Source organism: Harpegnathos saltator, unplaced genomic scaffold, assembly GCF_003227715.2.
Source record: "Harpegnathos saltator strain DR-91 unplaced genomic scaffold, Hsal_v8.6 scaffold419, whole genome shotgun sequence".
Classification (NCBI taxonomy): domain Eukaryota; kingdom Metazoa; phylum Arthropoda; class Insecta; order Hymenoptera; family Formicidae; genus Harpegnathos; species Harpegnathos saltator.
In genome coordinates this window covers 16865-44741 of record NW_020230227.1, presented here as the reverse complement: position 1 = coordinate 44741, position 27877 = coordinate 16865, and the positions used below count along the sequence as shown (strand labels likewise).

General features: G+C 40.6%; 1 protein-coding gene across 1 annotated transcript; it reads right to left on the bottom strand.

Moving 5' to 3' along the window:
* Nucleotides 1–46: 46 nt before the first annotated feature.
* On the bottom strand, nt 47–25714 carry LOC112589185 (lachesin-like; the record flags this gene model as incomplete). The annotated part of the gene is made up of 3 exons (XM_025301445.1): nt 47–538; nt 25067–25237; nt 25564–25714. Coding segments are annotated over 3 exons (576 nt in total), but the record flags the coding sequence as incomplete, so codon positions are not given.
* Nucleotides 25715–27877: the final 2163 nt, after the last annotated feature.

Here is a 27877-nt window from a genome sequence, read left to right as displayed (position 1 = left end):
TTAATGCTCCCGCGATCGTTTTTTCCCTCCTCCCCCTCCTCCCTCCCCCGCCATTTTCCTCTTGCCATGGCGATCTTCGATGTCCGATCTCCTCGTCCGTGGTGAGTCTCGCGCGATGTCCCGATCGCGCGGTCGCGAGCGATGCTACTTGTTCGTCGTCGCCGTCGCGATGTCGACGTCAACGACCGGGCTGGGTCGCGGAAGACGCGGCCGGGAGAGTCGCGCACTCTCGAGCTCTGCGGCGAGCCGGTTCAGGTTTAGTCGTGGGGTGTGTTACGTCTATCTTACGTCGAAGCGAGCAAGTGGTGCAGCGCGAGGCCGATGAGGACGACGCCGAAGGCGGGCGGCGCGCTCTCCCTCGACGTGGTCGACGCCGAATTGTCGTCCGCGTCGAACATCGGCTCCAGGGTCGAGCCCATCTCCCGCAGGGAGCCCTGGTACACGTGGTTCAGTCTGTGATCACGATTGCCCAGCGACTCGTCCGCGTCGTCCTCCAGTCTGCGGTTGCCGACCTTCGAGTGGTCCGGCAGCTCCATGTCTGGAACACCGGCAAGCACCGGGAAATATCGGGTTAATGCGTGAGGGAATGTTGCGGGGTGCTTAATCGGGGGAAGGACACTTCGGCCCTTCGTCCCTTTGAGCACGGCTCTCTGTTGTTGAGGGCGCCAAGTGCGAAAATTTTGATGGATTTGTCGAGGATGCGACTGATGAGATTGACGCGGTCTTTAATGACAGCATTTATACTTTTGTATATTTTATTATTTATATTTTATATAAATAATAAAATGTAACAACCATAATATAATATATTTTTATATTATAATATTATTTATATTTTATTTATAATTTGTTTACTCGTATTTATTTGCTTTATTTGCTGATTTCGCGATTGACGGGAGAAGACGCCTTTGATACAACTTTATACATCATTTATATTCGATATCGCATATCGTCTATGGAGAAATTGAAAGATAACAAATGAGAGAGAAAAAATAGGAACGGACATTTAGAAACCTGAAAATAAGTAGAGTGGAAATGGCAACACAAAAAGAAAAGAAGGAGAACCAAAAACAAACAAAAAGTATATATATATACATGTATAGAAATTAAAATCTTTTAAAATCAGAATTACGAAGAATCTTTGAGCCTTCAAGCAGCGTTGTTTTAAAAGATTTGAAAGATTTTAATCTTCCATTTCTATAATGTGCAATTTCATGTGGTCGTTTTAATTTTTAATTTTTATCATATGATTTTGATGATTTACTTTTAATTCTCAGTTTTTACAGCGTGTATAATCTTCACCTCATTTTTAATATTCAGTGTTTGCAATATAATTTCTCTCGATCGCACTCTAATTTATTAATTATCCGAAGCGGCTGATAACTTGTTAATTTTTTGAAACTTCTACGATTCCGGCGGGAGATAGCCGGACAATTCTGCCGGAATCGTTATCTTCGATTTCGCCGCTGAATCTTCGATACTCGGAATAAGGCGTTACTTTCGGAGTTAATGGGGGGGGGGGCGAGGTTACACGGAGACGCGGGACGGGGAGTAAAAGGGGCTCTTCCAACAAGTTGTCGAGTCGACGTCGCCGAGAACGGGCCGAGTCGTCGTCGATACTCGTGTTGCCGGGCGTGATGAAAAGCTCGCCATGCTCGTCGCGCTGCTCGCCGGCGAATTCAAGGCACGATCGTCTCGGGACATTATTTCAAACGTGGTCGGTCGGTGCTCTCGGCCGATATGCCGCGCGAGTGGCTATCATTTTTTTCCGCATGCGTGGAAGCCCGACGGAGGATCTCGCGTGAAACACGCCGCGCGCTGGACGTCACCTGACGCGCCGCGAATAAAAGAGCGAAGTAAGAATTCTTTCCAATAGACGCGCTTCATCGCGCGCAAGTTATGCGGCAGAAAGCAGAATCGAGGTATACTTCCTCGCCCCCGTGCAGGTCTCACTCCTTTCTTCCTTCAAGCGAGATTTATCCGCCACTTACGCTGCTAACTCGACGACGACTGCGACTATCGACATCTTTCTTTTTGCCCCTCTCGCGTCTCCCACCCACCTAGCGAATATATTTCGTGTGACATCCGCGCATTGGGTGATTTCTCTCTCATCAAAATATAGGAGAAACTATAATCAGTCTGTCCTCTTCTTGTTTGCTGGTGTTAGGAAAGCTGAGCTTTAAGCGGGGATTGTAGGAAGCCGTTGGTCAATGAAAATTCACTCGATAGACAAAGATACGGCTTCTAAGCAGCCGACGAGTTTTGTACGTCAATTAGACCGCTGATTTTTCACACAAACGTATCTCAAGGGAATTGTGTGGGGGTGGCTATATAATTTTGAGTTTATTCTAATATAAATCTGCTGAAGTGTGAATGTCAGAATTTATATTAAGAATTTATATACAGGATGTATAAAAAGTAAGTAAAAAAGGGACGGCGAAACATCTCAAAAACTTTTAAGCATCATTAAAAAAAATGTTTCAAGCAAAAGTTGTATGGTTTTAAAAGGGACATAAAATAACTATATTATATTGTTTAATTATATAATATTATTATTATAATATAATAATAATAATAATATTATAATATTATTGTATTATATTATTTTGTCTATAGATATGGCACCACTTCCGAGATATTCACTAATCATTACTTTCCTTAAAGGAAATCTCAATTTTTTATTACATTATCTTTTTCTACCAATTAATTTTAACAACTTTTGTTTGAAACATTTTTTTATTTGCCTAATATTTTTTGAGATATTTAAGGAAAAGTTTTCGCAATATTTAACTTATAATATCTCGCAATTTGTCGGAAAAAAAAATGATACTAGACTTTTTTACTCTATTTGGTCTCAAGAATATATTGTTACAATAGCGCCCTGACTTTTGTTAATTTAATAATTTTTAAACTTCCAAAGGTTGATAGTTTACAAAAGTTAGGGCACTATTGTAACAATATATTTTTGAGATTAAGTAAAGTAAAAAAGTATAATACTCTTTCTTTTTTATCAAGTTTTCCTTAAATATCTCAAAAAATATTAGGTAAATAAAAAACTGTTTTAGATAAAAGTTGTTAAAATTAATCGATAGAAAAAGATGATATAATAAAAAAGAATTCCATTTAACAAAAATAATGATTAGTGAATATTCCAAAAGTGGTGTCATCTGTAAACAAAATGATATAGTTGTTTTATGTCTCCCTTAAAATCATACACATTTTTTCTGAAACGTTTGTTTTTCCTAAAATACTTAATTTTCGAGATATTTCGCCGTCCCGGTACTTTTGTACACTTTGTATATTTGTAATATACATATATATATATACTGTAAAGAGCTTAATTTATATTTATTAATCAAGGATCTGAAACACGTTGGTGGACGATAGGCGCCCAAGAGAGGAGGACGAAAAATACGAAAAAATATGAGACAAATATTTACAGTTTTAACTTTGCAAAACGAAACATGACGCACTATTTCCTTGATTAAAATAGTCGTGAACTGCCCACTCGTGGCACTCACACACACACACACACACACACACACACATTGTACAAACTAAAAATGATACAGCGTCCATCATCCACCGCCATTCCATCGTTCAAAGTCAGCAGTCTAGTTCACATATGGAAGTCTCTCTACGCTCGTCAAAGTCAGCCGTCTCTCTTCCTTCCGCGGACGGCCGCTGTGAGTCAGGATGCTGATTTAATCGAAGATCGATTAATCCTAAAGATCCTAAAGAGCCTAAAAGATCGATTTCAAATCGATTTTCTGGAACTGAATCGATTCAAGGATCGATCTGTAAATTCTGAAAATCGCCAACACGATTTTTTCACTTTCTACTAGTAATATGGTTTTTTTTTACTTCTTTTAGTTGTAACATTGGAACTCACTCAGTGGTTGCACAATGCACATTATATTGCCTTTAGACCGATGTCCCATGGGCGAGAATTTTCAGTGGAACGAAACGCGCGAACCAATCACAGCCACTCCATATAATAATATACATTGTATACATATGTATATGCATATAATAGTAAACGTGATTTCTTATTTAATTCTTATTTAACGTTTAAAAACCCTTGATTGACGTTTAATCAAACTAATTAAACCCTTGGCATAAAGATTTAAAGATCTTTTTCTATTTTGTTCTGGCCACACACACACACAGAACACAACTAAAAGAATAGCATATGTTTAATTTCTTTAATTCATATTAAACTATATGTAATATAACACACGAGGTCTATTTTAGAATGTAGAAATTTGACAGACAATATACTTTAATGAGTGGTTCCACTCTGCACGCATATCGATTCAAATTGATTTTCTGAAACCGATTCTTTATAAACCGATTTTTTAAAGATTGATCTTTTTCTCCGTGATTCGAATCTTTCGATCGATCTTTAAATCGATCTGTTTGAAAAGAAATCGGTATCCCTATTGTGAGCATCGCAAGTGCGCGCTTTACGGTGTAATTTAGAACGCGGCGCGCGCGTCTCTCATTGAAATTCGACGAGCGCGAATTACAAGAGCGGAGCCGATGCGCGATAGCGAGCGACGCGGTGTTGCGGCGTAGCCACGATAATACACGAGGCTCCCGTTATCTCCCGCATGTTAGGATCAATCGCGGCCGCGGCTCGTCCGCCCGTTACGAAGTAAACAACGCTAATTTTCTGCGATTCGATACACCGCCGCGCGGCTCAGACATCCGCCACGGCGTTCCGGGCGCAATTAAATCCGATTTACGTCGTGTCGACCATTTTATCGAGAGCGGCCGTAATTATGGCCGCTATCCGGTAGATGCAAAACGTCGCTCCTCCTCGTCTCGCGTGATGTTCCTTCTTCCGCCAGAGGAAAAGAGAGAGTGAGAGAGAGAGAGAGAGAGAGAGAGAGAGAGAGAGAGAGAGAGAGAGAGAGAGAGAGAGAGAGAGACGCGCGCGCGCGCGTTCAATCGCGATGGAATTATAGAGACCTGATTGAAAGTTAAAACGTTAAACGCGTCGCGGGCTGTTTGAGCGGAATTATATTAATGCAAGCTGATACGCGTAACGTTAGAATGTCTAATTCCTACGTAGATTGATTACGTGGCTCCGCGAGCGAGATACTAAATACCAAAATTACACGGCTAATTGACAAGATCGCGTTTCAATGATATTGAATTAAGCGCGCGGACCTGCTCCGCCGACCATTGCTACTTACTCATTACAGAGTGCTCGTGACGCTCTCGCAACGAGAACCAGTCTCCATCGTAATTTCCTCTTCGCCCCCGGTCACCCCCGGCTCGGCAATATCGCTAACGAATTTAATCAGGACGCGAGATTAATTCCTCATGCGAAAGTCCCCGCCTCACTTTCGGCCGGCCGGAACGACGTTTATTGCTCACGAATTCGCTTTCTCCCTCGTGCGCGCATCAAGAGGAAGAGGAGGAAGAGAGGAGAAAAAGGTCTCTCGCAGCAATCCGAATAAAAAATTGTCACCGCCATCCTCGTGAAGCATAAGGCCCCGAGATGGATCTTTTAGGAATACTTTAGATTTTACGAAATGAGGCTTTCATAGGAAAAGCTGAGAAGGGCCTTAGACCTTAGATATACAAAATCAAGTTTTGTTATAGAAAAAGTTGATAAGTTCTGAAATATGTAATAAAATTGTCATAGTTTAGTATTGTTTTAGTAGGTACGCTTTATCTGATTCTTCTAAAGATTTTTTAATTATACCGCAATTAAAAATAAATTTTATCAGTTTTATTAGTTGTCATATTCATTAGTCTCTTCCAAGGATTTTTCTAGTATTGTCTTCGTTTTGAAATGCAGCAAACTTTAATAAAAACAGTAGCAGGATTTTTATGTGTAAAGGAAGCTATATTTTATTGCAAAGTATGCTATATTTTTAAAATAAAAAATTCTTTTTGTAGGTTATACTAACAAGGTTATAAAGGAATAAAGAAATTACAGTCTAAATTTTTTAGAATGAAAAGAACGAATATTTTCACTCAAGCAATAATAAAAATATTTCCTTATAAGGCCCTATCAATGTTGCTTTATAAGGCCCGGTTGATATTGCCTTATAAGGCCCTTATAATATTGTCTTAGGGTCTAAGGACCCATTAAACCATTTGTTACACATCTTGTAGGATCTTTATCTTTCTACTACCCTGCTAGGGTCCGATTGATGTTAGGGAGAAATAATCAGGCCTTTACCAGAGTCCTGCTAATTTTCCTATTCGGGAAAGTCGCTTTCTCTCTCTCTCTCTCTCTCTCTCTCTCTAATAATCTGCCAGCTGAGCGTTTCTCGCGAAATGAGAATCAATCTCGCAGCGGCCGGACAATTTTCGCCAAGTAAAATCTGTCCGCGACACACACCCTTCGCGCCCCCCTTCTCTCGTCCTCATATCCCTTTCAGCCCCATCCCGGAGCCCTCGGGCCGGGTGTACAGCTGCTGTGAACGAAGAGACAGGTTGCGGTAGACCGTCGGTTGGAAGAACTATAAGAAGAAGTAGAGAAGTGGAAGAGAAGAGGGCTGGCGGACGCGCGCACGCGTGCGGCGCAGCCCGTCGAAATAGCAGTTTAGCACTGATAACACTTGGCAGACTTTTATCGATCATGTCTGGCAACAGATGGCTCACCCAATTCCGGGCACACCGCGTTTTGTCTGGTCGGCTGATAAACGATAACTAATACGAGACAGGAGTAGCGCGGCACGGCGGTGAGGTTAGGTCGGGCGCGAGGACGGCGGGTAACAAGAAGAGAGATAACGGCGGGGCGAAGGGAGGCGGCGTTAGAGAGATATTGTTTCGCAGTCTTTTAATCGGCGACCTGACGCCCCGACGACCTCCGGCCATTGTTGTTGCGCGGCGTTTTTTCGATGCCTCCGCGGATCGAGCGGGGCGCGTTGTTTTACGCTCGTTATGTTATTAATCACGCCTTCTTCCCCTCAGATTTGCAGAGTTAACTCGAAAGTCGTGGCGAGGAAGGAAAAATCGTGAACTCGAAAGCCACGGGAGAGGAAGAAAGAAGGAAATAGTCCCGGTCGATGCGCTATTTTAGGCGACCGTCTTCAGGCGAGGATGGCGTCGGAAACGGGTTAGTCACACGGCAGGAAGAATAAACTGCGTCTGCCGATAATTGAGGTGAGTTACATGTTCAGATAATTATCTTAGAATGTATCACAAATTAATATTTCGTTGATAAAAGATGCGGCGAAAGGTCTCTGGCTACTCTAAAATTGTGGCCGCAGTGAACTCGTTTTTTTTCTTGTTTGCCGGTGCAAACTTTCGATTCTGCTCGTCTCTATTAACCCTCAAAGGCCGCCGTGGGCCGTGAAAATTTCACCCCATGCGAATGTTTTATCTTATTAGAAAATGTAATCGCACTGACAATGATAACTTTGTAGGCACTTATTCACATTGTATTAATAGTGTCAACATTACGATAAAATAGATTCATTCTCGCATATACTTTGCTGTAAACAATAAGAAGAAAAGTTAGTTTGGGTTGATGATTGATGGTAGCTTTTGCTTTCGAGGTTTAAGCACCTGTCCTTATGAGGACGATTATTTCAATGCACATCTCTGCCAAAGTCTCTATCTCTTTTTTTTAACTTGTTTATAACGGCAGAGTGTCACCTTTCTTTCCGTTCTCGTACATGGAATATTTCTGCAAATTACGAGCTCTCATGCTTGTACTTTCAAGAGCGACTGCGGTAAAAATTCTATAATTCTTTTGCACAATGTCTATGTATTTTTATGTGTCATAGTTGTTTTTATTAACATCTTAAATGTGATTTGCGCGGAAGGCAAAAATGAAAATAGAACAACGACGCGTTAATGGACGCGAGGAAACGCGCGTCGACATTGATCGCATATATTACAATTTGCTAACGCTCTTCGAATCTTTCACCGATCGTGAAGACACTTAAATAATACAACACTTTGATCGATATATATTTTTCGTGTAACTCAAGAGTTACAACGAGTTACTGAGATATTCATTTCACGAGACAACCTTTTACCAAACAGCAACGAAATAGTTATTCCGTAGATTCGTTTCCTCAGAGATCTGTTGAAATTTTCACAGTATATACTAACCTTCACTAAATATTACACGCCGATTGTTCTCATCTCTTGAAATCTGATTTAGGAGTCAAAAAGAAGATAAAATGTGCAAAAAAAATTAGCTCAATATTATTCAGACCATTTATACAAAGAGTTGCCTGCTGAAAAAGTAAGGAAGATATGATATTTCTCGCAAACAAGATATTTTAAGGAGAAACTTTTGAAACAAAAATTGCTTGGTTTCAAAGGACATGTAAGATGATCTTTGTTTGACCTTGTAAGAGTCTCTTTCAAGGTCACAATAAGGTCATCACAAACGTTTTCGTTAAAATCGCGAGATTTTATTTATATTATAATACTGTATGAAAAAAATAAGTAAACACACATACACACACATACATATACATACGGGGTGAGGAAAAAGGGTTCGGGACCGGTAAAATATCTCGAAAACATTTTAGAAAAAAATGTTTACAACAAAAGTTGTATGATTTCAAGAGAGACATAAAACAATTATATCATTTTGTTTATAAATGGCATTACTATCGAGATATTCATTAATTATTACTTTTCTTAAATGGAAATCCCAAGTTTTTATTACACCGTCATTTTCTACCAATTCATTTAAATAACTTTTGTCTGAAACATTTTTTTATTTGCCTAACATTTTTTGAGATATTTAAGGAAAACTCGTTAACTTTTTCAATATTTAACTTACGATGTGTATGTGTATGTTTACTTATTTTTTTCATACAGGATTATAACATAAATAAAATCTCGCGATTTTGTCGAAAATGTTTATGATGACCTTATCGTGACTTTGAAAGAGACTCTCAAGGTCAAACAAAAATCATTATCTTACATGTCCTTTGAAACCAAGCAATTTTTGTTTCAAAAGTTTCTCCTTAAAATATCTTGTTTCCGAGAAATATTGTATCATATCTTCCTTATTTCTTCAGCTTGCACCCCTTGTATAAATGGTCTGAATAATATTGAGCTAATTTTTTTGTGCATTTTATCTTCTATTTGACTCCTAAATCAGATTTCAAAACATGAAAACAATCGGCGTGTAACACTTGGTGAAAGTTACTTGTAAGACGGAAATACGGTCTAGACACGTAGCCAATTAGAAGGAGATTGACTGTACCGAAGCTGAGATAATTGAAATCAAGGTTACGTGCGTCGCACGTACGAAGCGGATGTTGATATCACGTTTTTAATCGAAATTTCTTTTACGCTCTTAATGAAAAGCGATCAAACGAGAGCGAAGGAAAAAGAGAGGAAAAAAAAGAGAAAGAGAGACTTGTAAAAATATTGCAGAAATATCGTTGGCCGTGTAGTTTTTGAGAAAATTGTGGCAAGTACGTAATTTCCGACAACGGTTAACGCGTTGAATTCCTCTGATAACGTTCATTAGCATACGTACATGCGATATTTCAGCGCGAAAAATTTCGACCGAAAGTCAAAACGCGAGGGACGATTATTTCTCGCGTGGGTTTTCAAATATCATGCACGTTCCGCCGACAACCTCTCGTGACAGTGTCAAAATTGCGCATCATAAACCACATTTATTTGTGAACATTGGCAAGGAAATTTGTCGGGCTTCTCTTTGCGTGTCTCCTCGCACTGTAAACTAACATTTTAACAATTTTTTCACACGCTAAGCCTTCCTCAAGTCATAAAACATCACGCATTACGCGATCTCGCCACATCGGTGGTTCTATTCCGCAACGGACTTATATTAGGTTAGTTAGTTAATTAATTCTTTTCGATGAAATTTACATAGCTCAGAGCAAAATTTTAAATTGAAATATTCTCCCGCTCTTTTGCGATTTTAACGTGTTAATATTTGACTTTACGAAATGACATATATGGTTTGGCGTTTGATGCACATAACCTCAAATAATTAGTAGTGTTCACAATGGCTGTCAATAAAGTACGTATTCGATAGGCGATGCATTTCGCATTTCATTTGAACAAAAATTCTTCCGAAGCAGCCAAAATAATTTGCTTACGGTAAAAATTTTGAGAGTGATCGCACGTGCCGAAACTGGTTTGAACATTTTCGAAGTGGAGATTTTGATTTGAACGACCACGCCCCGGTCAGCCAAAAAGATTTGAAGATGAGGAGTTGCAAAATCTACTGAATGAAAATATGGCACAAATATAACAAGGACTCGCGGGAAAGCTGGGGATAAGCCAAAAAGCTATTTACGATCGTGTGGGAAAGGTGCAGGGAGAAGGCAAGTGGGCTTCACATGAGCTAACCATTGACAAGAAAAATCGCCGACTGACCATATGCGTGTTACCTTGCTCGCCAAAGAACAAAAAATGATCTTTTGCACAAAATCGTAACTGGTGGCGAAAAATGGATTATGTATAAAAATTCTGAACGCAACACATCATGGGTAGATTCTGGTCAACCGACAACGTCGATAGCAAAATCCAAACGTTTCAGAAAAAAAAGTTCTTCTTTGTGCATGGTGGGACCAAAAGGGTGTGCTGTACTATGAACTCTTGGAACCGGATAAAATCATTAGAGCAGAGATTTACCAAGAGTAATTGATACGTTTGAGCGATATGCGATCGAGAAAAAAGGCCATTTACTGGACAAGGCAGTCGTAAAGTCATTCTGCCGCACGACAATGGCAAACCGCATACAGCAGAAGCCACAAAGGAAACCATCTTACACTTGGGCTGGGAAGTTCTTCCACACATGTTGTATTCTCCAGACTTGACTCCATCAGACTTTCACTTGTTTCGATCGATACAACACGCACTGTCTGATACATATTTTCCGACAGTTGACGACGTACAAAATTTCATCGATGACTTTATAGCCTTAATCCTTTCATTGCTGAATTAACTTCCTTTGAAGAAATTATTAAAATATTTGGTAGCCCTACGTTTCTAGGGTCGCTGATTCGTACGAATCTAAAGTCAGATTTGCATAATTCAAAATGGCGGGCTCAATATGGCGATCATGATGTGCAAAATTAATGAAAATTTCAATTATTATTGATGGTGTATTGGTTTCTCGGGTCGCTGATTGCGAATCTGAAGTCAGATTTGCAAAATTCAAAATAACGGATTCAATATGGCGACCATAATGTACGAAATTGATAAAAATTCCGATTATTATTGATGATATATGGGTGTTTCGAGTCGTTGATTACGAATTTTTTAAGTAAAATAATATTGATAGTACGGATAAGATGGATATACAGAATGAAAAAACTAGGAAAATAGAGCTAAAAAGTGCAAAAAAATCCAATTTCGGCCGTTTTTGTAGAAATATTTGTTTATAAAGAAAAATCAAACTTGCAAAAAAATACTGAAAAAAATACATGTTTTTGTACAACATCAGAAAAATATTTGGTGAAAATTTTAGACCTCTACATTCAATACTCTCCGAGGAATCGATTTTTCCCTAAAGAAAGCATTTTTTTCAATTTTGATTCATTATAAATAATCACAAATGAATAATTGGGTATAAAAGCCTATTGGAGTATGTTGAACAACTATTCAGTTATCTGGAAAACTCATCCCCGATTAGTTCTTCAAAATTATGTGATTTACAACGCAAAATTGAATCAAGAAAAGGTGGGAAGTATACTTCCCATTAACAGTGAAAGGGTTAAAACCACCAAGTCTCTGTTCGTAATGGGATTCGGCAATGCTCAATAAATGGCGTAACGTCTTCGACTGCAACGGAGAATATTGCATTAATTAATCCTGTTCCATTGATTTTTAAATGAAGATTGAAAATTGTCAACAATTGTGGGGAGAATTAACTGCCAGACCTGATAATTTAAAGCGGCGCAATATCTTCATTCCGGGGTTGCGCCTCGCGGATACATCGAGTCGCCATTTATCAAAGTAAATCCATAATCCCGACCGCTCGCGCGCGTCCCTGCGCAATCTGTGACAAGAACATCCCCGGAAGAGCGGCGGAAAAGAGGACACGAAAAAGCGGCGCGCTGCAGCTGGGGGATGGAAAGCTTGGATATTGTTTCGCGGACTTTCGGCTCTCGACATGACGCGCCAACATGCCGCCACTGTCCTCCAACATCGATGTAGCCTCTCTCTCGCCCCTCGCCCCCTCACCCTCGATTCCTCACCCCATCCCATTATCACCCTTCCCAGCCCCCCTCCCTCTCTGTCTCGGCGCCTTTAAATCTACCCTGCCCCTCCCCGCCGCCGGCCTTGTGTAGGAAACGTGCTCGCGCGCGCTCTTTTCACCCTCTTCCCCGCTCCCGTGCCCAGTTTACACCGGCGGTTTAACAGTTAATCCTTCGAGCTTATCTGATCGCGTGACTTCAACGAGAAGTTCGAGCATGCCCGGATACCATCGCGCACCACCCTCGCACGGCCGCTCTTTACACGACAGAGCGATAAAATTGCCGTCATTAGAGGGTTGCGGACGCGAGCGCCGGCCCGGTTAACTCGCGAGTATCTCGCGCGGCCGCCGCTCTCTTCCACTTGTTACGTCTTTTTATACGCGTTAGCGAGCCGGATGAGCGATTGAGATCCTTCTTGCCACGACACGGTTCGTGCTCGTCGATTCCCGCTGTCCTTACGATTATTTTTTTCTCAAGTCACCTTACGCGCGAAAATGACTATAATAAGACAAAATATTGAGAAAATATTGACAAAATAATATGATAAAAAATATTCATGTATATTGTTATCTATAATGACTAAAATAGTGCGTTATTACACAATAATAATACAATGCAAGTAGTATGGATAATTATTAGTGGTAGCTTTATCGGATACAATAACAATGGTTAAAATATTAGGCGTACAATAATGATGAATTGTGCGCGAGAGGCGAGGCAACAGCGCATACGCGCTGTGTTATGATTATTTATTTACTTATCTCTCACGCTTGAAAATAATAACAACAAGGCAAAATATTGAGAATATGTTGACAAAATGAAGACAAATTAAAAACACATAACTAGAAAAATATTGGCAAAGCATATTGAGACTAAAATATATATTGTTATCTATAATAATAAAACAGCATATTATTGGATAATAAAAGCAACAATAATAGTGTTAGTAGCTTTACCGAGCACGACAATATGGCTACAATATCAAATATACGATAATAATTCGTGCACAAAGGGCGAAGCAAGTTACAGGCGCAGCAATAATTACAACAAATGATGAGTAGTAGATGTCAGCGTTGAGGAGCATCAAGGAAGATCAGCGAAAAAATCGACGCTTTGCAAAATATTAAGTTTTTGCCTTTTTTACCAAGGTATATATAAAAAAAAATTCAGAATACGTTGATATAACATATGAAACATTTGACAAAGAACATTCGCTCTTTATTGTCCTCGCTTCAGCATATCCGTGCGCGAGCAGACCGGTGAGAGAAAAACCTTTTTATGCAAAACGAGACGTATGATTTTTTAAACGTATCTTTTTTCTACTTTTATCCCTTTTTCTATTTTTTAGCACTCGCGTGTTCGGTTATCCGGCTGTTACCATCGAGGCACTCGGCTGCAAAAATATCCGGGTTATACCAGCGGCACTAGACGCGATTAGATCTTTTTATCGCGTTTTCTCGCCTTTCCCCCTTCTCCCTCCTTATCACCCCCGCGTGTGTTTCGCTCCGCTGTCGCGTCTTTTCGACGGCAGCATCACACGGAGATATTCTCTCGCACGCGTAGGGATGCGCAGATGCAGATGCAGCGGCGCGCGTGAATTCGTAATTTTACGCGCGCTTCTCGTCGATAACTCGTCCGGAATTTCGTTCCGATCGCGCTGCGCCGCGCTGCGCTGCATTTTCGCCACGATAACGCGCCGCGCGGATGCGCGCGCGAAACTCGCGACGCGTAATGCGCCGCAGCTGATCTTTTATCGGCGCGATAACTTTCGGCGACACTAATTACGCGGCGGGGAATGCCGCGCCGAGTTCATTCTGTTATTTCGATCAAAAATACAGCATTCGCGGGAGCACCTGCAGAAATGGCGAGCGCGAGCGCTAATACCGCGCGTTACGAATAGTCTGAACTGGAGACGAAGCCGGCGACAATTAATAATTTTAGCGGAGAAGCAATCTTTTCCTCCCGAATCGATTCTTTTCCATTCGATTTTCGGGCAAATCGATTCTTCCGAACGTTGACAGTGAGTGCTTGAATTCTTCGTTAAACGAAACGACATTGACCAGTCAAAGCATCAGCGGATCGAAAATCGATTCTTCAACTTTTGGAAGAAAAAGATCGGGCATTGTATTTGTTTATTAAGTTAAGTTCGAATTTTATTGTCGCGACTGATCGTGGAGAAAACGGGAAGACCACCCCGAGCAAAAAATTGTTAGGGCCATCTTCATGAAGCATAAGGCCCCCCTGATAAGGCTGAAAGTAGAATCGATTCGAAAGTAGAATGCTCTATTAAGGGGTGCTTCATTATTACCACATCATCTGAGATGGATCTTTTAGAGGTATCTTATATTCTACGAAATAAGGGTATAATAGGAAAAGCTGAGAAGAGCCTTGGAAGGATTTTTTAGGGATGCCTTAGATATATAAAAATCAAGTGTTATTACAGAAAATTAATAAGATCTGAAGTGTGTAATAAAATTGTCATAGTTTAGTATTATTTTAGCAGGTACGCTCTATCTGGTTCTTTTAAAGATTCAAGAGGCACGGTAGTGCCTCGTGCCAAGTTCAAGCAACGAAGTTGTGTCCGAGCGAGCGGCGCGAGGCACACCATGCCTATATTACGCGAAACTGCGAGTTGAAACCAGGTGAGATATTCATATCTCAGCAATGGCTAAATCGATCGAGGTTTTTTCCCAATCGATTCGGCCTTAAAAAATAGGGAGAAAAGTGTCCTTGTATTTTTTGTGTACATTGTCTCTAAGTGTAAATATTTTAAGATAAATAAAGTCCGAATCACAGAAAATTTCGATTCAGTAAGAAAGTAAGAAACATTAGAGCGCAGAGGAAAGAGGATTTGTGCATCTCACTTTTCCGACACCAGAGACGTTACGAGCGCGCTGAAGAAGCAGCGAGTGCGAGTGAGCAAGCGATAGAGAGTAAGAGAGAGAAGAATATTGCTAAAATACAGGAGTAGAAATGAGAAAGAGAAAGAGAGAGAGAGAGAAAGAGAGAGAGAGAGAGAGAGAGAGAAGCCAAGTTTTTTTGCATTAAATATTTTTTATTGCATTGTTGTAATAACTAATTTATTATAATAGTAAGTAAAATAACTATAAAACTCAGTGTTCTAGTAAATAATGAAGACGCTGTTTTTGAAATACCGGACTATGTATCATTGGGGGTTTTCGATATATTTATCTTCAGATTGCAAATCTCTCTCATTTGCAGAGTTGATGTTAAGTAGAGTTTTTCAGTTGATGCTATTGTTTTGTCATAACATTCTTTTATAGAACAGTTTTGTAGAGTTTTATTTATAGTATTCAATAGAAAAATTTATTGTTAGAGGTATAAGTTTCACTTGTGCAAACTTATTACTAGAGATGTGCGAATGAAGAATTTTTATGTCGAATCGAATCGAATCGAATCTCATTTTTTAAATTTGAATTCGAATCGAATCGAATATATGAGATTTCACTCGAATTCGAATTGAATCGAATGAAACCGAATCGAATCATTAAAAAATTTAACATGACTATTAAACATGCAAATAATGATGGAAGGTTTTAATATGAAAGGGAATATTGATATTGTAATATCATTGTCTTAAAGTAAAATATATATTTAAATAATTAAAGTAATTTATAATTAAGTTATTAATTATAAATTAATTTAATTACAAGTTAAGGGTTCAAACATACAGGTCCAGATGGCCCGTTTTGTAGCTGATGCACGCAAACGATAATGCATTTGATTCCTATTTGAATTATTCGGATTCGAATCGAATCGAATTACATTAGATTCGATTCAATTCGATTCGAATTCGAGTAGTTCGCAGTTTCGCACATCTCTACTTATTATTTGTATAACGAAAATAATAAATTACATTGCCCAATGATACACGCTCAGGTGCGGTACAATGCACAGTACTAAAAGCGTAAACATTGTAGTTTATCTTGAATAAAGAATTAATTATATTATAATCATATATACGAGTATATGTTAGGTTTCTCGGTTGGCGTTACTGTTTTAATATATTATTTCTTTTGTAAAGTAGAACAGCGTTGTTGTAGAGTTTTATTATAGTTATAAGTTTACTTGTAAAATTTTATGTTACATATATAACATGAAAAAAAAAATAATTTGAAATTTCTAAAAGTAACACAATATACGTGTTGCGCGTGTACTTGGCGCCTCTTTTTACCTTTTTGTTTAAAAAGGTAAGTTTTATACAACGTTACAGGCTCTCTGAGACGCGTCCCGACGGGTCAAGGTCGCGCGACTTTGAAAACAACATGTTCATAAGTATGCAATTACCGCGACCGTCTCCATTATTGTTTACGCCGCGGCGGCGGACGGATCGGCGGATCGCCGCGCGTAATAATTTCCGTTCGATCGAATTTTCACGCTCGATCACAGTGTACGCGCGCGTATAATGTGTAATATTCGTGTGTGTGTGTGTGTGTGTGCGCGTGACGATCCGGAGCATCTTGAGCAATAGCAGTGTTTCATGGTCTTTAAAGGTAAACTTTTATTGGTTAACTTGGTTAAGTTGAAGAAGCTAATTTGTAGTCTCGAGTTTTCATATTCTTGATGCGAGGCGCATTTGTCGTAATACTAATGAGAAAACTCGCTTCTTGTTGCAGATCTGCTGGAGTTTGTGGCCACGCGATTGCTGCGGTTACCGGGACGCAGTTTCGACAGATGCCGATGCCGCACCGGAGGATCCGGTTCGGGCCGAGCAGAGTCGGCTTGAAGGTGAGGTTCACTGATCGTTTGTACATTTCTTCCTGATTCATTGCGATCGAAAACCGAGTGACTGGAGTAAAAGCTGTTGAATTACAATGGCAAAGGATCAACATTTGTATCTGCGCGAGCGCGCTTCCGCGAACTCGGCTCAACCTAACCTAACTTTTAACCTAACGGTTTAACTAACGAAACTATATTTTTTGTTACAGATCCGCAACAGAACGCGGCTGACTCTGTTTGCTGTGTATCGGTGAGTCAGAGAAGAAAAGACATTTTTATGGTGATGGGTGTTTGCAATATCTCGAGAAAATCAATGCGATTTAATTATACTTTTTTCACACGTTGCTCGAAATAATCAGGAGATCGTGTCTTTCAATGACCGTATTACACAACAGAATCTTTAAGATATAATATATATTTCTCTCTTTTATATTTACTCTGAATCATTAAAAGATACAGATATAAATGCTTTAGTTTGTTACTATATTGAAATCAAGATATGGAATTATTTGTTGCGATTCAATTAATATAACTCCTGTTTCGAGTAGTGTGTAATGTTAAAATTTGCGTAATGTCAGAATTGCGCGTGAAATTCATCATTATTTATCTTATTCGGCTTGATAAATTTTATGTCTGTCGAGTTTATCAATTTTCTACATTTTTCACGCGTGTCAGAAGCGATAATATTTCATTTGAAATTACCGATAAATTCGGTACGCGCGTTTATTTACATTACAACTTAGTCCTTACGAAACAAGACGTGCTTTTCTTTCGAATTACCGAATTTGCGAAACAAAACATTTTCGTTTTTTCTCTCTTGTCTAAACGTCGTAATTTTCATTCGCGATTGATTCTACGCGAATCGCGTCTCACGTATATATTTTCGGAACGTTGCAATTTATCGTGTTTACTTCTTTTTGGGATAAAAATCTCATCTCTTGAACGCGACCATATATGCTTCTTTGTCTCGTTATTCCTTTTCCTTAAATTCCATCGAAATTAATGCGAGAGAAAAGATAAATAAAGAGAAAGAAAAAGCGACAAAATATGAATATGAAGAAAGGAACTTGTCCTGAATGCTGAGGAGACTGGACGGATGCAGAGTCACAGGAATCAACAGAAGTCGGTGAGTGCGCAGATCAAACTCTCAGAAAGCGTCGTGTTTTATAATGCATGCTCATATATAAATCGCATTAATTTTCGACCAGAGATAATAAAAAATAGTGCGCGATAATATGCGTTGATATCTAGTTTAATAAAAATGTGAATTGCGAGAAGCATTGTTTGCTTCCTCTCTGATCATTGCGGAAATATTTATTCTGATAATCGATAAGATATATATTTGACGAGTGAAAAACCATACTAATTGCACCGAAGCTGGCATCTTTTTGCAACACTTTATTAATCTGATATTTTATGAGCATAATATTTATGCGCAGTGTCAATTTAAGAAAATTTAACGAATCACTGCTACGGCAGTCTTTTCCTCGATATACACCGACATATTTTTTCTCATACTCGTGCTTCGGCTTTGAGCTAGCGAAAATATTAGCGACCGCGTTCCTCATCAATGTGACCTCGGCGATGTTTACATCTCGGCAGGTGCGATCCCGTGCTCGTTGTTTACGTCCGATAATTTTCAACATGTCCATTTCTTTCCGCGAAGGCGCGTTTGATTAATCGGGCTAGGTAGTATTCCAATAAAGAAATTGCCTGACAGTTCTTATCTCATCACGTATCATCTGGTTTTACGGGTCAGCGCGAATGATAATTGAATTGATATAACTTTGTTCAATAACGATCACGCGATATGCGAAAAGCAACACGAAGATAAGAAAGAAGTATTGGCTAATGCGCGTCGACCAAAATATTCAAATGTTATCCAGAAGTCTACAGCGCCGATAATTGGGGCGCTAATGGTGAATCGATTGACGATTATCGGAGCGCGTAATTCCAGCTACAGGCTTCTCCAAACGGGAACTAAATAATATTTACTATTGTCCCCTTTTCTGCCTTTTGTGCGTACGCACGGTGCAAATCTCAACTTTGCTTTATATAAGTCATTACGACTATCGAATTACGCGACATGTAAAAGTGGATAAATAAGCGACAACGCACTAGCTGCGCGTTCTCTCATATCGTTTTAACGAAGCAGCCACAAAAAGCCACAAAAAGCCACAAAAAGAGATTCACTTGCTGTTTTAATTATACCGCAATTAAAAACAAATTTTGTTAGTTTTATTAGTTGCTATACTCATTAGTCTCTTCCAAGGATTTTCTAGTATTGCCTTTGTTTTGAAATGCAGCAAACTTTAATAAAAACAGTAGCAGGATTTTTATGTATATTTTTATATGTAAAGAATGCTACATTTTATTGTAAAGCATGCTATATTTTTAAAATAAAAAATTCTTGTTGTATACTAACAAGGTTATAAAGGTATAAAGAAATTGCAGTCTAAATTTTTTAGAATGAAAAGAATGAATATTTTTACTCAAGCAATAATAAAGATATTTCCTTACAAGGCCCTATAAATATTGCTTTATAAGGCCCGGTTGATATTACCTTATAAAACCGTTATAATATTGCCTTATAAAGACTCGTTAAGCCGTTTTATTACATATCTTGTTGGGCCCTTGTCTTTCTATCCCTGCTAGGGCTCGATTAATGTTAGAGAAAAATAATCAGGCCCTTACCAGAGCCCTATTAATTTTTCTACTCCGGACCGAATGCTTTTCAAAGATTGAACGGGCCGTTTAATTCGGCTCGCGGCATTTTAAGTGAGCGCTTCCATTTCCCGCGCCGCGGCATCTCATTTGCTTGGGCTTCCCACGACGATTCAATTACCACATCCTCGAGTGCCGCCAATCGCGGCGTCCTGGCCGGGAAAATGCGAAAGAATCTGCCGCGTAAAGTAAGTTGATTACACCTCATCGCTGTGTTATCCGCGAGAAGCGCGCGCAGTTGCCCTGGCGCTACAGTGGATTTTTCCTCGCGCTATAAAGCGGAAAATTATGTGATGGAATCCGGTAAATAAACTGTGAAAAAATAAGGACGCCCCGGGAAAGTAAGCGGGAAGTTATGGGCGCATTTACGGCTGATGGCACCGGCGGAAGCATCGTCGTCGTCGTCGTCGTCGTCGTTGTCGTCGACGACGACGTCGACGTTGTCGGCTGCTGCGTCACCCGCGAAAATGCGCCGCACTTGTTCCTCTCTTTTTCTCTCTTTTCATTCGCTTTTCGGCAGTAAAACGGGCGCCTGCACATGCGTCGTAAACGGACCGTAACGTTCAATCAGCGCGAGAAATTATGAGGCAACACTCATGGCGACTTATTGCGCCCGCGCATGGCAGCGACGCACCTGCGAGGACACCGCTAGCACAACCTTTAGTCGTTCTAATTATGCGCATTTCAGCTTTCACTCGCTGTTACTCGCGCGCCAAACTAGCCGGAAAATAAGTCTTAAGGGGACCGGAGAGTCAGATTGCTGATAAATCATGCTTGTTTCTGATAGTACTTTGTGACGAACTGAATAAATGTGCAAGAATGATAATTTTAGGTATATTTATACAACATATGAAGAATAGAAAAATTTTGTTTATTAACAAATACTCATATAAATATACGATATATATAGCTGAAATATACTCTCCTTTTTTTTTCAAGTTGTCGCTTTTGCAGTAATATCTCGGCTCTCGATGGTCCGATCAGAGCGAATTTTAACTAGAAATCTTAAGGAGGCTTATCATTATCCGGTGAACCACTACGAAAAAATCGAACAGAATTAATAAAATAGCAGCTATTATTAGGAAAAAATTCAAATTTTTCAGTTCTCTTACAATAAAAAAATTAATATCTCGAAATGAGATATTTTGACGTAATTGTCCATGGTTCATCTGAGAGCCAAATGAACAAATATTATTGCTTTAAAATTTCAAATCGATACAAAGCTCAGTTTCGGAGAGATCATTGCAAAAAGTTGACCAATAAAATTTCGAGAAAAACACGTTTAAAATTTAAGTGGACGTATATTTATACGAGTATCTGTTAATGAACAAAATTTTTCTACTCTTCATATGTTATATAAATATATCAAAAATGTTCATTCTTGCACATTTATTCAGTCCGTCACAAAATATTATCAGAAACAAGCACGATTTTTCAGCAATCTGACCCTCCAGTCTCCTTAAACCTCGCGGAGAGTCGGGAAGCCACCTTGTGACATAAGTCCTTTTTGTAGGATTTCAAAATATCAAGGTCGCGCGATTGTGCGCGCTTCTTTCCGAAGATGCTCTGGAGAAACGCGTTTTCCTCGCAGTTTCACATTCATAAATTCTTAAATATCGGTAGTCGTTAGTTGATCGCGTGTCTCACATGGAGCAATCAGACTTGAATCCGGAGCCGAAACGGAGAGTATTTCGGTTGAAGTAATAAATAAATGAAGGCTTCGGTTGAGACACTCGGAACTGAAAATGCAAAGCTAAACCTGAGATTTCCAGTTGAATTACACGACGTACGTGACGTTACGTTTTTAATCGACTCAAGAACTCACATCTAACATTAAATCTCAATGTCTCACTTGACGTGAGATTCAGGAGTTACGTGAGACTCGTAACTTGAAACGTAAAACTCGTCTACGTTACGTAAGAAATGTTCAAATTCGAGTTTAGAGTCAGATATGCAGTTTTCAATGAATGTAAATACAATTTCTGAATTTCTAGGAAAACTACAAAAAGGATCTTTAATTCCTTTAATGTTGTCGCCGCATTTTATTGCTCTTTGCCGTCAAATCATTTTCATGCCAGTACAGCTGGTATTCCGAGTGCAACGGATTAAAGCCGCGGTCTGCGTCTTGGCCGTGCTGTTATCGGCACAGAATAGGACGCGTGTATGAGATACGATAATATACTTAGAGAACGGTGGGTTAAACGTGCGGGAAGAATGTTACGGTGCGGCCGCGCGGAGGAAAGTGGCAGAGAGAAAGAGGACGAGACCGTAATCGTGTTTTAACCGATATCGTGAAGACATTTTAAAGATTACTGACTGAGGTATTTCATGGACGTACCGTGGTGGTGGTATTTCGCGGACATACAATGGGGAAGCGAATTCCATAAATATTATACAGAGAGTACAATATTATCTGCGCGCGGCGAAATAACTTACGGTTACGACGAAGACGTGGCTAAGAAACTGCGGAAATTCCGATCTGTCTTCCGGCTTGCCTCGGCTTCCAATATCTTAAATAGTAAAACTCGGCAGGGAAAGAGAGAAAAGTTAATTTCGCGAATACCGATATCTTTGTAGTGTCGGTGTGGCGCGCGGTTTCTTCGGAAATAAATTCCTGAGATTATCGAAACGGTAGAAGTGGCGTTCGGAGGATTACACGCAGCTTATACGTAAAATATTCCCTCCTCGGCTACTCTTGGCTGGCTCTCGCTAACTCGTCGGATCTCTCATTTTCTATTCTTTGTCGCACACGGCGACAGCTATACGTTCCTTTATGGAGCGGCTGAGGTGTCGATGGAAATAAAAGTGACGCAATCATTTAATCCTTGAACACTAGAACCTTTTTGTTACCTCCTGTTACTAGAACGGGGGAATTTTCATCCATAATTTTTTTTATTATTTCTTTTGAGTTTACATGAACCATAAATATTTATGAATATTATAAATCCTGGCAGGACACCGCTGTGTAACGTGCTGCTAATGGCAACAGTTAAAAAATATCATCGGGTGCATTTTCATGCGTCATAGTGTTTAATGGTTGATAAGAGTCTTGAAAGCCGTCGCAGGTTGATGATTTTGAAATTTCCAAAAATCAACAAATTAAGAAAAGTTTGTGCACTATTGTAACAGTACATTTTTGAGACCAAACACAGTGGAAAAGTTTCTAGTATTTTCCCTCCGATAAATAGTTACCAACATATCGTAAATTAAATACTGAAAAAGTTACCAAGTTTTCCTAAAATATCTCAAAAAATATTAGGCAAATAAAGAAATGTTTTAAACAAAAATTGCTCAAATTAAATGGTAGAAAAAGAAAATATAATAAACAAAATTAAAATTTCCATTTAGGAAAAGTAATCATACAGGGTAGTTCATTTTGATTTATCCACTCAAATATCTCAAAAGATATAAAAGATATGGAAAAACTTTTCAGACAAAAGTTATTTGGTTTGAAGGGGGACGAGGATAGGGATATCATTTTGTTTACAGATGGCATCACTTTCGAGATATTCACTCATCATTACTTTTCTTAAATCGAAATCGCACTTTTCTATTATATCAACTTTTTTTACCAATTAATCTGAGCAATTTTCTTGAAACACTTTTTATTTGCCTAATATCTTTTGGGATATTTAAGGAAAACTTAGCAACTTTTTTCAATATTTAACTTACGATAATTTAACTTAGATAAAGATGATATAATAAGAAGAATTAGAGTTTCCATTTAAGAAAAGTGAAATGATCAATGAATATCTCAAAAGTGGCGTCATCTGTAAACAAAATAATTCAATTGTTTTATGTCTTCCTTGAAACCATATAACTTTTGTCTGAAACATTTCTTTTTAAATACTTAATTTTCGAAATATTTCGCCGTCTCAGTACTTTTTATACACTCTGTACAATTATATGTAAATTGTCTTTTTTATGATCATGTATACAGCCATATGAAATTATACACACATCCAGACTTTCTATGTGCGCAAGCGAAAAAATGCTGTCAAACGAAGAAAGAATGACATTGCTTCGTGTGTGTTACATTTGTTACCTTCATAATATTTTTACAACAGCGTTTTTCCCAGTGAGAGACAAAATTTTTCGTACATAATCATATATAATTATTTTTGCCGGGCAAAAAAATATCACTAGCGACGCATAAGGTTGGTCAAACCTCTTTGGCATTAACTGCGCTTATCGGTGGGAATTCACACGAGGTCATCAATTTGAGATGATCCGCAGTATTTCCGCCAAAGTCTACGCGCTAAACAGGACGTAGATGGTTTCCGGAGACTCACCGAATTTTCCGAATTTCCCGCAACAACGTTCATTTCTGCTCATAAAGCCGAGTCAATTCGCCATCTTGGCGTCGCTACGAGGCGACAAGAAAAATTGCGCAACGCGCGCAACAAGATCGTTGCCGTCGATCGCTCCTGCGAGATTGCGACGTATTAAATCGCGTGTGTAATGGAAACGGCGGCGATGCATCGCAGTGATACGCCATACCTTGTCGCCGGTCGCGACGACGGCGAAGAATCCCCTCATACTTAGGGCTGTTTTAATGCCGTTGAAAGTGCTCTCGTTTTTTAAACTTCGAACTTGCCGCTGTCGCGTGCGGCGAAACGCACTCGCATCGCGCGCCTATGTGAGATACGCTCGAAAAAGATGAACGAATTACGTTTAACTCGTCGTCCACTTAAACATTTATCGTGAGATGTTTTGCAGCGTTGTTAACCCGTCAACCGCCAGCGCGAGGGAACTTTTTGGTTGACCTATTGGATAAAATCTTATCTGATTAACGTAAGATATTTATAATAATATCGAAGTAAATAATTGCGACGGCATTTTTTAACGGTGTCACTAGTTAACATATATTTTTTGTATTTTTAAGGCAAGGATTTACGACGTTCATAAATACCTTCGATCATTTTTGCTTAAATGAAAGAAGTCTTTTTTATAGTGGAAAGTTATTATTTTCCCTTTAGAAAATTATATATGATTTAAAATAGTTTTACACGTTGTTACAAATTTTTGCCAAATATTTAGTTCATGAGCGCACGGCGACTAAAGAATAACTAAGAAAATATTAAAAAATTATGAGTAAAAATTCACCCGTCCTAGTTATTAGGAGGCAACAAATATATTCCAGTGTTCAAGGATTAAAAGGGAAAAAAAAAAACAATTTTAATATCAATCTGAGGTCTCTAGCGAAGGAACGGTCCGATTGAAAATACTCGCGCAACAATTACGGCCTTCAACGGTTCAATATCGCGCTGCGCGAGCACTTTTTCCCAGAGTACCCCTCGGAATATCCCGGTGCTCGGCGGAAGTTCGAGCGCGCATAGCGCGACTTTACGACCCGTATTCACCTGGTCGTCGTCGTCGAGAGGGCGCGCGCGCGCGCGAAGCGTTATCCGCTCTCCTGAAAAACTCACCGTAAAGCCGGATGTTCCCCTCGGCGTCGCCGATGGAGTTCTTCGAGATGCATTTGTAGCCGCCCAGGTCCTGCTTCTGCAGGTTCATGATCACCAGGCGCATCTGCACGCTGTACACCGACGTCTTCATCTCGGACATCGCGTACTTGCTGTTGCTGATTATCATCTCGCCTGCGGAAACAGGTTCGAGGAACTTGGAGTCGCGCGAGAGCGGCAGCGAGAGGCGGGCGTTAAAAAAAAGACGAAAGGGCGGAAGGGCAAGAGGAAGAATCTCACGCTTCGACGAGTATTTTTGCTCGGACGCGCGAGCCCGGGCTTTCTCCTCGCGAGGACGCGAGATGAAAGCTCCCGGGGTGTTTTCGCGCGAGACGCGCGAGAGTTATTATGAGGTACTCGAGCGCGAGCGCGAGCGAGATAAGAGGCGGCCGATAAGAGGCGTTACTCCTGCGAGCGTTGGTATCGGCCAACAAGAAGCACTACGAGCTACGCTGTATTACCCGACTCCCGGGTCCAGTAATTAATGGCTTTGGGTGACGCCTCCACGTGGCACACTAACGTGACGTTGGTTCCGGTCGGCGCGCCGACCAGCTGGTTCGGCACCTGGACCATCGGGTGAACTGCAATTGAAAAAGAGCGCGTCAGTCGACGCTTAGTCCGTTCGCCGCTAATTAATCTCCGATTGATCGCTATCGCGCGCGCGCGACGTCACAAAGGGCACTTTTCCAGTCTCGCAGACTCTCGTTCTTCGCGACAGCACCGCGAAAGCGGCGTTCTGTCCAACAGAAACAACGCTGTACATATCATATCACTCGCGCGTACAATTCAATCGCCTTACCTCGCCGTCACATTGCGGTCCCTTTGTGCGAGTGCGTCATTAGTGAGTCGTGTGCGCGGCTCACGCTAATGAAACACGCTGACAGACTGTCATTTGGCGAACGAGCAGAAAGGGCGCTTCCTGTCTCTATCTTTGTCTCTCTGCCTCCCTCCCTCCTTCCTCCCCCCTCTGTCTCTCGTCCTTGCTCTTTATCTCCCTCCTTCCCCCCACCGGCGCAGCATCGCACTGCCTTTCGTTTCGAGTATCGTAAGCAGCTTTTCGTGAGCTGCTTACGTTTTAACAGGCGACCGCGCCGAGCACTTCTTCTTTCGGCCGAGGCTTCGGCCAACGCTGTGTCGTCACAAAGCGCTTACAGTGCGTTTTACAGCGGCTACTTAACCCCCCACTGACGTGAAATTTTACCCTCTCCCCCCGCCTCAACACCGTCCGAGGAACCCCTAGGAAAATCTGTAGCCCATTGAACCGAGTCCCGCGTCTTTTCCGGGAATATTCTGCGGTGGAGGAATTTCTCTCTGCGCGAGCGCGTATCGCTCCGAGACGCGCTGTTCCCACCCCTCTGCCTGGTCTCTCGATAACGAAGCTTTCGCTCAGTCATCGATTACAGCGACGTCAAACGACGACAAGATATTTCTGTCTCGAGGAAGAGAAAAATACAGTTGGAGCTTGATTCAACGGTATTTTTTGCTGAGGCAGCAACCGCAAACGCGTCTACGACTTGGTTGTCTTTTTCGAAAATATTTCGCGGCGGAAAAATTCCTCCGCCATTATTCTCCCCTCCATCTGGTCTCCCGATGTCGAAGCTCTCGCCAAGTCGTCGATTACAGCGACGTCAAACGACGACAAGGTATTTCTGTCTCGAGGAAGAGAAAAATACAGTTGGAGTTTGATCCGACGCTATTTTTTGCTGAAACAGCAACCGCAAATGCGTCTATGATTTGGTTGTCTTTTTCGAAAATATTTCGCGGCGGAAAAATTCCTCCGCCATTATCCTCCCCTTCACCTGGTCTCCCGATGTCGAAGCTCTCGCCAAGTCGTCGATTACAGCGACGTCAAACGACGACAAGGTATTTCTGTCTCGAGGAAGAAAAAAATACAGTTGGAGTTTGATCCAACGGTACTTTTTGCTGAGACGGCAACCGCAAACGCGTCTACGACTTGGTTGTCTTTTTCGAAAATATTTCGCGGCGGAAAAATTCCTCCGCCATTATCCTCCCCTTCACCTGGTCTCCCGATGTCGAAGCTCTCGCCAAGTCGTCGATTACAGCGACGTCAAACGACGACAAGGTATTTCTGTCTCGAGGAAGAAAAAAATACAGTTGGAGTTTGATCCAACGGTACTTTTTGCTGAGACGGCAACCGCAAACGCGTCTACGACTTGGTTGTCTTTTTCGAAAATATTTCGCGGCGGAAAAATTCCTCCGCCATTATCCTCCCCTCCACCTGGTCTCCCGATGTCGAAGCTCTCGCCAAGTCGTCGATTACAGCGACGTCAAACGACGACAAGGTATTTCTGTCTCGAGGAAGAAAAGAATACAGTTGGAGTTTGATCCAACGGTACTTTTTGCTGAGACGGCAACCGCAAACGCGTCTACGACTTGGTTGTCTTTTCGAAATATTTCGCGGCGGAAATTCTGCATTATCTCCCTCACCTGGTTCCGATGTCGAAGCCTCGCTCAGTATCACGACAAGGCGCGATACTGTATTTATGTGAATTGAGGGGTTGGGGGGAATACATTTGGAATTTGATTCGACGGTATTTTCGCAAGTCGGCGACGGTAGGACGGCAAGCGTAAACGCGTCTCTCCCGAAGATCGCGTTTGTGCGACTTGGCTGTCACTTTCCCAGCCGCTGCTTCAATTTTCGTCGCGCGACGTCTCGGGAGATGTATCGCGACATAAAAATAATGTCATTTGCATACAAATACGAAGCATGCAGACGAGCTATCTGTATTCACGGTGGCGTCTGCGAAATTTGTC